The 13,937-nt window shown below is 54.3% G+C and overlaps 4 protein-coding genes across 4 annotated transcripts in view; 1 reads left to right on the forward strand and 3 right to left on the reverse strand.

The window, feature by feature from the left end:
- The window catches only part of BDW74DRAFT_168865 (uncharacterized protein), a gene marked incomplete at both ends in the record, with an annotated part of 5,712 nt that extends 1,856 nt beyond the window's left edge, over window positions 1-3,856 (reverse strand). The window contains 8 exons of the mRNA XM_073726906.1: window positions 32-82; window positions 474-1,650; window positions 1,756-1,891; window positions 2,105-3,242; window positions 3,289-3,426; window positions 3,479-3,572; window positions 3,628-3,684; window positions 3,740-3,856. Coding sequence (XP_073582436.1) covers window positions 32-82; window positions 474-1,650; window positions 1,756-1,891; window positions 2,105-3,242; window positions 3,289-3,426; window positions 3,479-3,572; window positions 3,628-3,684; window positions 3,740-3,856 — 2,908 coding nt within the window. The remainder of the gene's footprint in view (window positions 1-31; window positions 83-473; window positions 1,651-1,755; window positions 1,892-2,104; window positions 3,243-3,288; window positions 3,427-3,478; window positions 3,573-3,627; window positions 3,685-3,739) is intronic.
- A 1,618-nt stretch (window positions 3,857-5,474) lies between these two features.
- BDW74DRAFT_179704 (putative GPI anchored protein) lies at window positions 5,475-6,096 on the forward strand (the record flags this gene model as incomplete). The annotated part of the gene is made up of 3 exons (XM_073729528.1): window positions 5,475-5,654; window positions 5,712-5,794; window positions 5,853-6,096. 3 exons carry the CDS (start codon window positions 5,475-5,477, stop codon window positions 6,094-6,096), a joined length of 507 nt encoding a protein of 168 aa, XP_073582437.1.
- A 401-nt stretch (window positions 6,097-6,497) lies between these two features.
- On the reverse strand, window positions 6,498-8,740 carry BDW74DRAFT_186008 (putative acyl-CoA synthetase; the record flags this gene model as incomplete). Its single annotated transcript, XM_073731171.1, has 4 exons — window positions 6,498-6,943; window positions 6,997-7,875; window positions 7,922-8,317; window positions 8,365-8,740. 4 exons carry the CDS (start codon window positions 8,738-8,740, stop codon window positions 6,498-6,500), a joined length of 2,097 nt encoding a protein of 698 aa, XP_073582438.1.
- Window positions 8,741-10,247: 1,507 nt separating this feature from the next.
- rasB (Ras small monomeric GTPase RasB) lies at window positions 10,248-11,032 on the reverse strand (the record flags this gene model as incomplete). The annotated part of the gene is made up of 2 exons (XM_073729529.1): window positions 10,248-10,892; window positions 10,955-11,032. The coding sequence occupies 2 exons, from the start codon at window positions 11,030-11,032 to the stop codon at window positions 10,248-10,250; spliced, it is 723 nt and encodes a 240-aa protein (XP_073582439.1).
- Between the last annotated feature and the right edge of the window lie 2,905 nt (window positions 11,033-13,937).

The following is a 13,937-nucleotide window of genomic DNA, read 5'->3' on the forward strand; positions in this document are numbered from 1 at the left end:
GGGGGGGGGGGGGGGGGGGGGGGGCCGTTACCGAGCGACAGGATCCGCAGGGGAGGCCCCTTGGTGGTGTCTTTACGGCGGACTGGATCCATAGCGATACCGAGTCTCGCGCAGAATATGAGAAATGAAGATGTATTAAGTCAGGCAGGGGTGAGCCGGGCTGAAGAGGGGGAATGAAGTTGAAGTGGTGCAGCCAAGAAATCTTGCACAGCCGCAGCTTCAGGCGAGAGTTTGTCTCAGCTGGTGGCTAATTTTATGCCTTATTCTCACTACAACGTCACCAGGCAGCCAGATTCACATTCTAAACTTCCAGAAAAGTCTTAACCTCACATATTGATCTACCGGTTCCTCTTAACCTCCGACAGCAGTCAAGATACTCAGGCCAATCCGGGCCAGTCTAGAGAATCAGTCAGCAAAGTTGTCCCCAAATTCTGCAGCCCTGCATCACCACTGCACCACCTCGGGGAGCTTACCGTAAATAGCCCGCTTCTCCATCCCTCTCGCCACAACAACATCATCACCCATGCGAACCGTCTTGGACTCCGACTGCCCCTCCAGGAACCCATATCGCCCAAAGACGGGGCTGTACTTGGCTCCGGTATCCACCCTGCGATCCGCCATGAGCTTCTTCAGCACCTTGCCGGACTCGCCGGTGCCGAACTTGCCAGTGTCATAGTCCACATCAAGGCTACGACACCGCACACAGTTCGCCGTGAGCAGCAAGCGGACTTGGGCATCACCGATGACCAGCTCCGCCCAAAAGTCCTCTTCAAATGCCGTCTCTGCGCCCGACACCACGATGTTCGCGCGGAACTTCTTCACGTCCATTTCCTCGCCGTCCAACCGACCCGTGACATTCGCCACCGACGTATCGGAAACAACCATGTACGGCGCCGTATCCGCGAATGTGATGCGCTCGTCATCCGTAGGCCGTCGCTTGAAGAGCAGGAGAGACGCCAGAAGTCCGCCCACACCGACCGTCCCGGTGACCACCCCGCGCTGCCCCAACCCAGCAGCCATAAAATCAAACCCAGAGGTAGACGTAGCCAGAACCGTAAATCCAATGTAGAGAACCCCCAGAACACCAAGAAGCACCGCCGCAACCAAGCCCAAGTCCAAACTCTGCCCGCGTCTCTGGTCCTTGTGCGCGACGTGCTTATCCGGCGCGAACGTCCCCAGCACAGCCCTCGTGTTCTCATCGCCCAAGTACGCGAGCACAACGTCGTACCCAAACCGCTCGCTAAACCACCGATTGTACCTGGGGCCCATGTTGAACCCCTTCGTCGGGGACCGGTGCATCATAACCGCCAGCTCCTCGAGACCCCTCGTGTCCGGGGTGAGCGGGATATCGAGCGCTTCTCCTGCTGTATTTGCACTCCCGTCAGGAGATTGATGCGTGACCCGTATTCTCCCCTTCTCTTCCTCGCCGTCGGTGCCAGGCTCAAATAGCTCCGTCCTGAACAGCCCCATCTCAGGGAAATGCGGGATGTGCATGTTTTTCAGCGTTGTTACGCCTGGCTTCGCGTTCTCGGTTTCCGAGGGGATGACCTTGAGGAGCATGAAGCGACGGTCATATTTGAAGCCGGTGCGGGTGACTTGCGCGGAGGATATGGGAACGCCGCGGAGGGACTTTATAGGAAAGACGTAGATCTGGGGATGTTAGTTTTTTGATCCGGTTCAAGATCAAAGGTTACAAGATGGATTGAGGGTATGATGCTGATTGTTTGGAATGTGGTGGCTGGCGGAGACGCGTACCTGGCTGATTTTCATGTTGGGCATGGTTGGGATATATATATTGGAGAAGAGGAAGGTGGTGTTTTGATTTGGGGACGCGGGCAGATAAGTACGGAGTAAGAGGTTGGGTCTGAAACTAGGGATGAGTCTAGAGATCCTACATGCCAATGATGTGGCGGACCGGCTTACTAGAAAGAGAGACTCGATGCGGAGGGATCGAGAGCAGAGTTGGAGTCTAGTCTGCATTGACGTGCTTAAATCTCTAGGGATCTTTTCTTGGCAACGTGTTTGCTTATCGAGTTCATTGGATGCAATATATTCCGTTAAGGTTAAGCTAAGGGTCATGTTGAACATTATACAATCACTCTACTCCTTCGCCCATGGAAGACTAAAGGTACCGGCCCAATCCTCCACCTCCTGGCGCAGCTGCACAATCTCGGAAATCTCCTCACCGTTGCCTACGTACTCGAGGAAAGCCTTGACCGTATTAGGGTTCTTGACGCCCTTGGATGTTGCGCTCTCTTTGGCCGACTTGTCCAGCTTCTGCGTAATTGTGACTGCGCGGTCGACGATGTCTGCAACGCGACGGAAGTCCTCCGGTTGAAAGCCGCGAGTGGTCATCGCAGGTGTACCGAGACGCAGACCACCGGGCTTCAATGCCGACCGGTCTCCCGGGACGGTGTTCTTGTTGCTGGCAACACCGCAGAGCTCGAGCACGCGCTCAACACGCGCTCCATCGACACCGCGGTTCTTGAGATCCACCAGAACGAGATGATTGTCCGTGCCGCCGGAGACAATGTTGTAGCCCAGGCCGCCGCTGCTTGTGGAGCCACCAAGACGCTCGGCGAGAGCCTTGGCGTTGGCCAGGACGGTCTCCTGGTAGCTTTTGAACTCGGTTGACTGTGCCTGCTGGAGTGCTACTGCCAGCGCGGTGATTGTGTGGTTGTGTGGGCCACCCTGGTGACCGGGGAAGACGGAAGCGTTGATGGGACCTTCGAGGTCATACATCTCCGGGTTGCCCTTCTTATCCGTCCTGCGGAGACCCTTGCGGTAGAAGATCATGGCTCCTCGTGGGCCACGAAGTGACTTGTGCGTCGTCGTCGTGACAACGTCGGAGTGTGCAAAAGGAGAGGGAATGACGCTGGCCGCGACCAGACCAGAGATATGTGCCATATCACTCATGAGGTATGCACCTGCGTTGTCGGCGATTTGGCGCATACGGGGGTAGTCGATGAGCCGGCTGTAGGCCGATGTACCGGCGATGATGAGTTTAGGACGGTAGAGGAGGGCCTGCTTCTCGAGGGCCTCATAGTCGATGAGGCCGGTAGACTCATCCAGGCGGTAGGGGAGGGTCTCGAAGTATTTGGAAATGAAGGAGATCTTCTTCGTCGGTGTCTGGTATCCGTGGGACAGGTGACCACCATGCGGCAAATCCAGGCCCATTAATCGGTCGTGTGTGTTGAGGAGAGCGGAGATGGCGTAAAGGTTCGCGGGTGATCCGGAGAGCGCTGCACTGTTAGCGGAGACCTTCAATAATAGCAAAAGCATACTTACGCTGGACGTTCACGCCCCACTCCTCCGGACTGAGGCGGAATGTCTCCAGAGCGCGCTGTTGACAGAGACGCTCGGACTCATCAATGTGCTCGTTTCCTCCATAGTATCTGGCTCCGGGATATCCTTCGGAGTATTTATCTGTGCGAGTCAGCACCGATAACCAAGGTATACCCAACCCCAGTAAACGTACTTTGCATAACACTGCCCAGCGCATCTAGTACCGCTTGGGATGTGAAGTTCTCTGAGGGAATGAGGTTGATGAAGTGCTGTTGGCGCTTTTTCTCCTACAATGGGTCAGCCATAGCCATGGAAACCCGGGGCCGCGGAGGGAGTTCCCACTTTTTGAAGAATGTTGTACACCGAGGGATCAGCTTGTTCGAGGGGCGCAGAAAGTAACTATTGATCAATTAATGTCATATCTCCTGGAATTGCTTGTTCTGCGCTGGGGTACCGATTGCTGGCCATCTCTGGACGATGACACCATACGCTGCCATTGCAGTGAAGGCGGTCGAGCGGAGACAGGGCGCGGGAGGAGGCGCGAAGCCTGGCGACCACAGCGTCCTAACATGATAAAATTTGACGAAAAGGGTATCTCTGGGGGGCTTGGTGAGGAGAGGAAGAGGAGGAGAAGTATAAGTAGATAGGAAGAGCCTGGAGTCTCCGCCGTATCGTCGGAGTCGGACAAGGTGACGTTGGTTGCCCGCGGGAAGTGATATACTAAGCCCGACTGGGCCTAGCATCCCCGACCTGGTCGTTGCGCGGAGCAAGGATGATCCGGCTGCGCACACAAAAGTCTTCGACTGATTCTCAGGCTCGGTTTTTCTCTCATCACACAACTAAATCCAAGATGAAGAACGGCGTTACCCGGTCAGCTCTCGTGGATGTCCAGTTTGCTGGATATCCCGGGCGATGTGGCCATGTCCCCGCCTCTCACCATCCATAAGGGGCAATGAACCATCTGATTGGAATATAACGTGTGTTTTTCTTGACTGCATGTCCCCGGATCTCGAGGAACTCGGAGCGGTGAGACGGACGTCGCGGACTCGCGGAGTTTTATGGATAACGACAGACCTTGGATAGTATAGCAATAGTTCTTCCTAATACCAGTTTATTATGAAGATAACTGATTCGATCGTCGTCAAGACTTGACCGTCCCAGAGTAGACTTTTTGTGATCGTCTGTCTCTTGGTCTAGACTTGCCACCCCTCTACTCTGCATAGAGTAGTGAGTTGTCTGTCTACGAGTACCTAGGGTACAGTTCCCACCATGACAACAATGAAGGCAACGCTCGAGTGCCCGATGTGCTGGCAAGGATGCTCGTCTGCAAGGCACACGTTCCCCAGGAGCGCACCTGTGATGCCAGTTCAGTTTCGTGTCACTCTGACACAGTAATCATAGGCGGGGTGCTGGCAGAAGCATGTCAAGTCGCACTGCAAGGGACTTGAGGGGACTATCGATTCAGGGTTGCTGGGCGTGAACTCTCTTCAACAAAGCAATAGTAAGCACTGACTTTCTCAGAGACTAGCGATGACCAAAAATGGTTCATGTTTTGCAAGTCGCCAACTGTTCGGGGGTCAGGAAGTGCCTTGACTGGTTCCGTGGTCCGTCCGCAATTAAACGTGTTCCTGACCCAAGTCTCCTCTGTCAACACAGACTGTCAATGGCAATTGCACAGTAGGGAGTCAAATAGGAGTAGGGATTCAAGGGACTGCAGTCTACAATGTAGGGTCTGATGCAGTCTGGACCAGATATGTATGGATCATTATTCAGGGAACGTGGAGGAGCCGCTCAGCCGACAGCCCCTAACAACAGCGTCAACTGCAGAGAAATTAAGATCAGAGCCCAGTCAAAGGAAATTAGGCCGCTTGTGCCTCCACAGACAACCCCTGAAGCTGCAACGATTCGGCTGCTCCAACCACGCTAGCCTGCGCTAGTCTCGCAGGCCCTGGTTCCTGCTGGTTCCTGCAGCACTGACTCGGAGGGACTCTGGCTGTTTATATGAGACTGTCGCCCGGCCGCTCAGTCTCTCCTTCTTCTTCTCTCCAGCCCGTTTTCTGCTCCATCTGCCAAACGCACTCGCTCGCTTCCGGTTTCATACCGATTCCACTCTTTTCTCAACGCCGTTGTTTATCAACACCACACTCTTTAATTCCTTCAGTTAATCCACTCCTTCCACACCTGTCAGAATGAAGTTCTCCTTCGCTGCCGCTACCGCCCTTCTCGCTGGCGTTGCCGTTGCCGCTGTCCACCCCGGCTCCGACGAGAGTGCCGAGCAGTACACCACTGTCGAGGTCACCGAGTACACCACCTACTGCCCCAAGGCCACTACCTTGGTTGCTGGCTCTGAGACCGTCCCCGTTGAGACTGTATGCCTTGCCTATATAACCGGCTGCCTGACGATGAGCGCTAACAAAATCGTATAGCCCGGTGTTGTCACCCTCTCCAACGGTCCCTACACCGTGACCCGCCCTCTGCTCACCACCACCATCACCCGCTGCAAGGCCTGGTATGTCTTGGACCCTCCCTTTCAAAGCGCCCCTCGATATCGTCTAACAATGTGACAGCTCCAGCTCTACCCCTACTGGCGCTCCTTCTGCCCCTGCCAGCTCCGTCCCCGTCATTCCCGCCCCCGTCGTCCCCACCAGCAGCGTTCCTGTCATCCCCGCGCCTGTCCCTACCGACGTTGATGCCACCGGCTCTTCCAGCACCACCCCTGCGCTCCCCACCTTCACCGGTGGTGCTAGCCGTGCTGCTGTTGGTGCCGGTGCCGTCGCTGGTCTCTTCGGTGTTGTCGCTGCCCTCCTCTAAGCGCATCGCGTTTGAGTGAGTGGCTGGGGGAGTGGACGGACGACAGAATGACAATGGCGCCGTGACCGGATGGCTCGTCTCTGGTCCGGTCTCGTCCCGAGTGAGCTCGATTCTGAGCAGTCTATTTTGACTGAGTTGAGTTGATTGATTGATTTGTTTGGTCGATGAATACGACAGATACCTATACCTTACTTCTTTCTTGAATCGCTTATTTACATACCTACTTCTTGTACTTCATGACCGCACTTGACTTGGCTGTTTGTTTCATTGTGTATAAGCTAATTGGGTACATTAATGTTTTACGCTACCACTATTTATGACTCTAGTAAAGAAATGTAAATGTCTTGTCTAGAAGAGTATAAACTATGAAGTAGATGGCCGGTAGATAGTCGCCTCGGCACTCACAACTTCGCCTTAGGGCTTCCGCTCCCCCGAGCCGCCCCCAGAGTCTCAAAATACTCCCTAACCCTCCCCCTCGCCACCTCCACAACAGCCCTATCCTCCACAGTCGGCGGCACCCCAACCTCCCTCTCAAACTCCCCCCTCGTCCCATTCTCCACGAGCTCCCTCAACACCCGGCGCAGCGTCTTCCCACTCCTTGTCTTCGGAATCATCCCTTGACCCTGAATCATTCCGCCCAGCGTCGCAATCGCACCGATTTGCTCGCGCACAAGACGGTTCACGGCGTCGAAGAGCTCGGCGTCCGGACGCGCAGGAAGATCCCCACCGCTGCTTTTCTTGAGCGATACGAATGCAAACGGTAAATGGCCTTTCAGGGCGTCCGGAATCCCGACGACGCTCGCTTCGCCGATGTCCGGGTGTGAGAGGATTGCTTGTTCGATTGAGCCTTTGTCTTGTGTTAGCTACGGACAGTTGTGCAATGAGTTGAGGTCAACGTACCCGTGCTGAATCGATGCGCCGCAACGTTGATGATGTCGTCTGACCGTGACATAACGTGGATGTACCCGTCCTGATCGATCATGCCTGCGTCGCCTGTGTCCAGCCAGCGCCCGTTGAACCGCTTGAGGTACCCCTTGTAGAACCGCTCGTCGTCGTTAAAGAGGCGCGTGAATGCTGTTGGGGCGAGCGGCGTCGCCATGACGATGTTTCCCATCGTCCCTTGTGCGACTTCGTGGCCCTCATCGTCTACGACTCGCACATCGAACCCTGGCATTGGGAGGCCCGCTGAACCCGGACGGATCGCTAGAGGGGCGATGCTATGCTCGTTGGGTCGTGGTGATGTTCGGCCTACCGCACTCCGCAGCGCAAGTCCCGAAATGGGAGACCCGGACTCGGACGACCACCAGTTGTCTACGACTAGAGCTCCTGGCGCGGCATGTTTGGCTAGCAGATCTTGATATGCGCGCACAATGCTGGGCTCGCTTCGCTCCCCTGCGAGAAAGAGAGCCCGCAGGTGTCGGAGGTTATCCTTCCCGGCGACTTTCTCAAAGTGCTTGTTGTCTGGGTCTTCCTTGCGGATGGCTCGGAGCGCCGTGGGCGCGGTGAAGAGGACGTTTGCCTTGTGCTCGGCGACAACCCGCCAGAATGTGCCTGCATCTGGGGTACCGACTGGTTTGCCTTCGAATAGTACAGTCGTCGCGCCCACTAGCAGCGGCGCGTACAGAATATACGAGTGTCCCACCACCCAGCCAATGTCCGAGGCACAGAACATCGTGTCGCCGGGCCCGTGGATATCGAACAGGTACTTGATTGATAGGCTGAGTCCGACTGCATGTCCGCCTGCCTCTCGGACAACTCCCTTGGGTAGTCCAGTGGTGCCTATTCGTCAGCAACCGTACTAATTACGACTTGGATGCCGACCTACCACTGGTGTAGATGATATACAGACCGTCAGTACTCTTAACTGGCACAGGCCCAGCACGGATACCACGCATCCTCGCACTCTTCACCAGGCGGTTCCAGTTCCGCTGCCCGCCTAGCTTGTCCGGGTTGTTCCATCGCAGCTGATCCCGTTGCCAGATGAGCACCTTTTCCGGCTTGAAGCTGCTCGCTTCGATAGCGCCCTCCACCAACGGCCGATAAGGGATGGGTCCCTTTGCCCCCTCAATCCCACATGAAGCTGTCAGGATAGCCCTTGGCCGCGCCGCCTCAATGCGCTGCGCCAGCGACTTGGCCGCGAAGCCTCCAAAGACAGCCGCGTGGATCGCACCTAATCGAGCGACAGCCAGCGCACCGATCAGTGCGGCCGGTATCATAGGCACTGCCTCGTCAACAACCACCTCTGTCCATTGAAGGCAAGATACATACTATAAATAATAACGACATCCCCCTTCCTCACCCCCTCCTCTCTCAGAACTCCAGCCAGAACCTCAACTTCATCCAACAACTGTCGATATGTATACGTCTCCTTCCTTCCCGTCACCGCCGAGTCCCAGATAATAGCGACATTATCCCCATTGCCATTCTGCACGTGCCGGTCAACACAATTAAACGTCGTGGAGATTTTGCCGTCCGGAAACCAAGACCACGAATCGTGGCTGACACCACCAGCAAGCGTCCTAGTCGACCGGCTAATCGCACGTGAAGGTTCGCGGTGCCAATGGAGCTGCTGCGCGTGGTGAGACCAGAAGGCCTCGGGGTCTTGGAGCGAGGCGGCCTGGACGGCTTGTTGTGGGTGTGTCATTGTGTGTCTCTTTCTGTGCGGATGCAGACGGATAGGTTCTCAGATGACCTGGAGGAAATAGGAGAAGCCTAGAAATTGGAGAATCAGCTGCCCCCCTCGCGTTCGGTATGCTATGCTCTGCTAAGCTCGGTACCTAGGTAAACGGCAGCATGGGGGGAGGCTAGTCAGGCCGGCGAGTAATACTATTCCTCACTGGGCGTACGGCAAATGATCCTGCATTTAAGCAGGAAGGGATCTACGAGGGGTGCAGCGTGGTCGACTGCCGTGTATGGGGGGAGTAGGAGGGGAAGAGACCATGCAGAAGAAGCTTAAAGTTTCAGAATCCCGAGTCCAGCCGTGGATGGGAAAGCCGAGGGTCGGTTGGGTGAGGAGGCAGTCAACTACTGTAGAAGGCACTGGCAGGCCAGCGTGAGGAGCACAGGGCAGCTTCCCCGCACCCGCGGACTTGCGTGGGGAATCCGAGGAGTCCACTGCCACTACCACTCTCACCACTGTCCAGTGTCCAGCTGTCGAAGCCCGGCTCCCGAACCTACTTTTTAATGGAGCGATTTGATTCGAATAATAAGCATCGTTATTACTGCTATCTGGTAAATTAGGCGAGTGTACCCCAGGATTGTTATACATTCTAGCTGTATTCGTATCATTGATGCGTAAGCTTCTATCGGCAATGCTGTACTCATCAATATTTTGGGTGCAAATGCTTCAAAATCCACAACTCAAAGCTCAGCCGTAGGGTATCATATCGCAATGCCTGCTAAACGGTCGACTCCTCTTCTCTTGAACCTGATGGTTCCGTGCCCGCCGCTAATGCCCCTCTGTCACGTAGTCAGTCGGCGAGGGTCGGGTTCGTCGTATCCGGCGTAGGCGAGCGGAGAGACACGAAGACATCCAAACCAGGAAGCCTCGAGCGAATGAGGATGGAAAGATGGAAAAATGGGGAACCGGGGAAAAGGGAAATCTGAGAAGTGGTACGCCAGAAGAGAGTTGATGGATATCGCCCCAGATCCCTACCCCCTTGAAATATACGGCAAGGATCCTCATATGTCCAGACACCTGCGATAGATTCGAAAAAAAAAAAAAAGATCGGCCTCCCGGATAAACAATAATAGTAACCATAAACCCTTGCATCAAGCATATTCACGTATCCAGCACCGCAGCCGCGGGTCGGCTGAGGGTAAAAAAGAGGAGCGGAAAAAGGCGAACATTAAAGAAGCGGCACGAGGATCGACAACGCTTCTAATGGCCAATATAGACAAGAGAAGGATATCGTCGTGGAGCAAGCTCGCACGGTTTGTCTAAAAAGCGATTGAAGAATGTTGTAGGAATAGTATTGGTGAGGGGGACGAAAGTCAAGTAGTCCGAGCGCCGATCGCGAAAGGCGATTGATATAGATAATAAACGTGATGTTGGTGCAGGTCGTTCGCCGATTGCATATCATATGGCAATTATCCAGACCTGATCCAGACCAGGGAAACGTGTGCGATCGGCCGGCGCGACTGTGTGTAGCTCACAGGATCTGACACTTGAGTCCGCTGCGGTGTCGAGAGCGGTCAGGGCGGAATGACTTAGGGTACTCCGGGCCAGAGTCACGCATTTGACCTAGGCCAGTTGTGCGACGAGAATCCTGGGGCCTTTGTTGTTGCAAGCGCTGGTTGCGCAGCATGCGGACTACATCGTAGAACGCCTTTTCGACGTTGATGCAGTTCTTCGCGGAGGCCTCAACGAACTCGCACCCTAAGTCCTTGGCCAGCGCCTGTCCTTCTTGGGCGGAGACTGCCCGCTCGACGGCTTTGTCGCTCTTGTTGCCGACCAGCATCACGGGAACAGGAAGTGGCGGTCCTGAGGGGGAGCTCATCGGGGAGCCTAGGTAGCTGGTGCCAGACGGTGAGCCGGTATTCGCCGATTCCTTGACCATCTTGATCTGGTTGTAGAACTTGGTTATCCGAGAGAAGGAAGCACGCGACGTGATGCTGTAGACGAGGACGAATCCCTCGCCGTCTCGAATCCATTGGTCGCGTAGTGCGGTGTACTCCTCCTGGCCGGCAGTATCGAGAACCTCCAACATGCATGATTGCGAATCGATGACTACCTGCTTGCGGTACGAATCTTCAATGGTTGGGTCGTATGTCTCAACGAAATGGTTTAAACATAACTAAAGCCAAGGTTTCCGGTTAGTATATTTGGACACCGCAGTGGGGAAGGACAATGGCTAACCTGAATTGTGAGCGCTGTCTTTCCGACACCCCCATCTCCCAGCACCACCAACTTGTACAGAGTCATTTTTCCGGCCATCGCGACCATAAACTGGTGCCTCTCTCAGGCACCTTTTGCGTCTAAGATAAGGATAAAAAGAGCGCGAGAGGTAAAGATGCGCGAGCCAGAGACAAAAAGAATATTGAGAATCGAGGGGAGAAGGGGGGAAAATTAGAGAGATCTATCAGGACACCCCGAGGAGCACGGACTCGTGGAATCGGAGAGGAGCGAAAAGCTGGGCCTAAAGGAACGGGCTATTTTGGTGGTAGTGCGATTAGCCACCGGAGAAATCGACCTGGGTTGCTTTAGGCTGCTGTCCCAACCCACATGCCAATGCCGCGAAAGAAGCAGGGATAATTTTTTCCAGCCGACGACTAAAATCACGTACCTTGAGCTGGAATTTGAGAATATCCAGGTATTGTGGTCGAGTTGGATTCCTGAAAAAGGAGCACAGAGGTGAAGGACGGACTCTGGAGGAGGGGAAACGGGGGCCTCCAACTAAAGTTTTGGCCTCGAGCAGCTGTCGCAAATAAGTGGCCACCGACAGCTGCAGAACGGTACAAACGAGTCGGATAAAGAAACTCTCTCCCCGGATGTACCGGCGAATGCACGACAAAAAATAGTAAGAAAATAGGTATCGAATAGAGCTCTGGGAGTACGAATGCTTTGTAGAGGTAATATCGGGTTCCCAAGCTTTGGGTGAGACAGAATCGGTCTGGCTGGTTCTGCCACGTGAGGGAGCACGGAGGGTTGCTAGCTTGCTTATCTCGTCCGAGTCAGCGAACCAGAGAGTGGAGATGCGGAAGACCAGGTAGCTCAAAATGGCTTGGCCAGCAACTGCTCGCTAGATATCTCAGTCAAGGCGAAGCCGTTGGGAAGGAGAACCGGGTGGTGTGGTGATAGTTCCAAGAAAGTCGGATAAGGAGGCAGTAGTGGAGGAGGGGAGAGGAAAGATAACTTGAGGAAGAAGAGCGAAAGCGAAAGAAAAAAGAAATAACTTTCTTGATAGACTTGATACGCCGGCGAAGGAGAAAGGACTAAGAATTGGACATGGACACGATGATCTCAGACCGGCGCTGGATGCAACGGAGGGGAGGGAGGAGGTTGAGTTGACTTTCAAAAAGGTGGCGTCTAGCACGTCTGGGGCTGGCTCATGGCAGTGGCAGTCTCAGACCCACGATAGGAGTCTGCCATCTCCGTGCATTATATTATTGATCTGTCAAATTTCCATATTATTACATTGGCAGTCGGGTTGGATATAGGTACGGAGTACAACCCTCGATCCTCCCAATGTCACTCTGAACGTCACCCGTTTCCATGGCTCTACATTCCTCTCACACAGAACCTCAGAAGAAATCCAAGCTTTGGGAGGCAGCGTGGGGCCAAGCGGGCAAGCTGACTCTTCTGAATCTTCCTCATCAGCGAGAGCGAACCGGCAGTCCATATGAAGTACTCTAGAAGTCTGTCTGGTCTCGGGTACTAACACGAAGCTGTTCCAGAGCGGATCCCAACCACAACTTCCCCACCCGTTAAGTTCGGTAACCTCCAGTTCAACCAAAGGACGGTCCAGCTGCGTCTGAGTGCCATGAGCAACTGTACACTCCGACATTCTATCCAAATAGAGCTTCTTTTACTGGACTTGAAGGATTATCGCTGCCGGATTGCAGCAGCAAGAGAAACGTTCGCATTTGGGCACTGGTCACACCTGGCAGCCGGAAGCACACCGAATATTCCGCGGAGCATAGTGGCCAAACTAGTACCGTCTCCCAGATTCCTGGGACTCCTTGGGCCCCTCCTCTATGTGGCATCCTGCCCACGCCTGAGAGCACATCGTGAATACGCCTTCGAAAGGAAGGGGTCAGAAGAGACAAGTCTGAGCCATAGGACTCGCAAAGGGCAACACGGTATATCTGCGTTATGATGTCAACGGGGAACATGTGAGAGAGCTCTATCCTGCACTGCTGGCTGGTAGCTCATTGACTTTCTTTGTATGCTTACCTCGACTTGACCTGGCAGCTACCGTACGCCGTGTACACCCTCTGGCCTGCACATACGGATATCCACCTGTCGGGGTATCCATGATATAAGTAATACATTTTGTCGACCATGTCCATAATTCAAAACAGTTACTATAGGTTGCACATGGTCTAAAGACTATACGGAATAAGCATTCAAGTAACTGAATAAAGTAATCGCACATGTCATTGGACCTTTATACTAGTACTCAGTACATAGAGTCCTATAGGCCGTAATCGCTGCGCGGTTACTATTGAGACAGGTAGATATTTATTATATTCAGGCCAGAGGGTGTAAAGAGCACAAGGCTTGCCAGCCCGGGCTAGATCCGAAGGGTATCGTCCTGTGGGGCGACGGGCAGTTCCACTATCGACCTCCCCCTATTTGCATCAGTACTCCAATTTCTCTTGGCTTCTCGCTTCAACTCCTCCCCCAGGCTTCGTGACCCTGCTGTTTACGGGGAAGCCCAGGAGGCGTCACATATGCGCTGGAAGTATTAGCCTAGACGCTCTGGCTTATCGCGCTTGGACCGTTGCAGTGAGCATCTAGATATCCGGCCCGGCCCCGGGGCGGAAGGGGGTTCCATTAGCTACGTAGCAGGATTGTCCTGGGACCGTTACTTCCACCTCGTGGAAAATCAGGCACAAGACGGGTCCGACGGGACGGATAAGCGAGGGCTATGCGGGCTGCTGAGCTCGCTTGGTGACTTGTGAGTCCTGAGCCTTGGGGCGGGATATCAGGATTTAGCCTATGAAATGGCTATTCTGGAATGGGAAGCCATATCCTAGCGAGTATTATCTGGTCGATGACGATATATCGTCTGCTTTCCTCAACAAAGCACAGCGGATGTCCCTACCGTGTCAGGGAATCGAGACATTGAAGTATCTCAAAGTCTCCGTACAATTTGAGTCGCACGAGGTCATGAGCT

This window comes from Aspergillus multicolor (assembly GCF_047715735.1).
Source record: "Aspergillus multicolor strain CBS 133.54 unplaced genomic scaffold BDW74scaffold_18, whole genome shotgun sequence".
Classification (NCBI taxonomy): Eukaryota; Fungi; Ascomycota; class Eurotiomycetes; order Eurotiales; family Aspergillaceae; genus Aspergillus; species Aspergillus multicolor.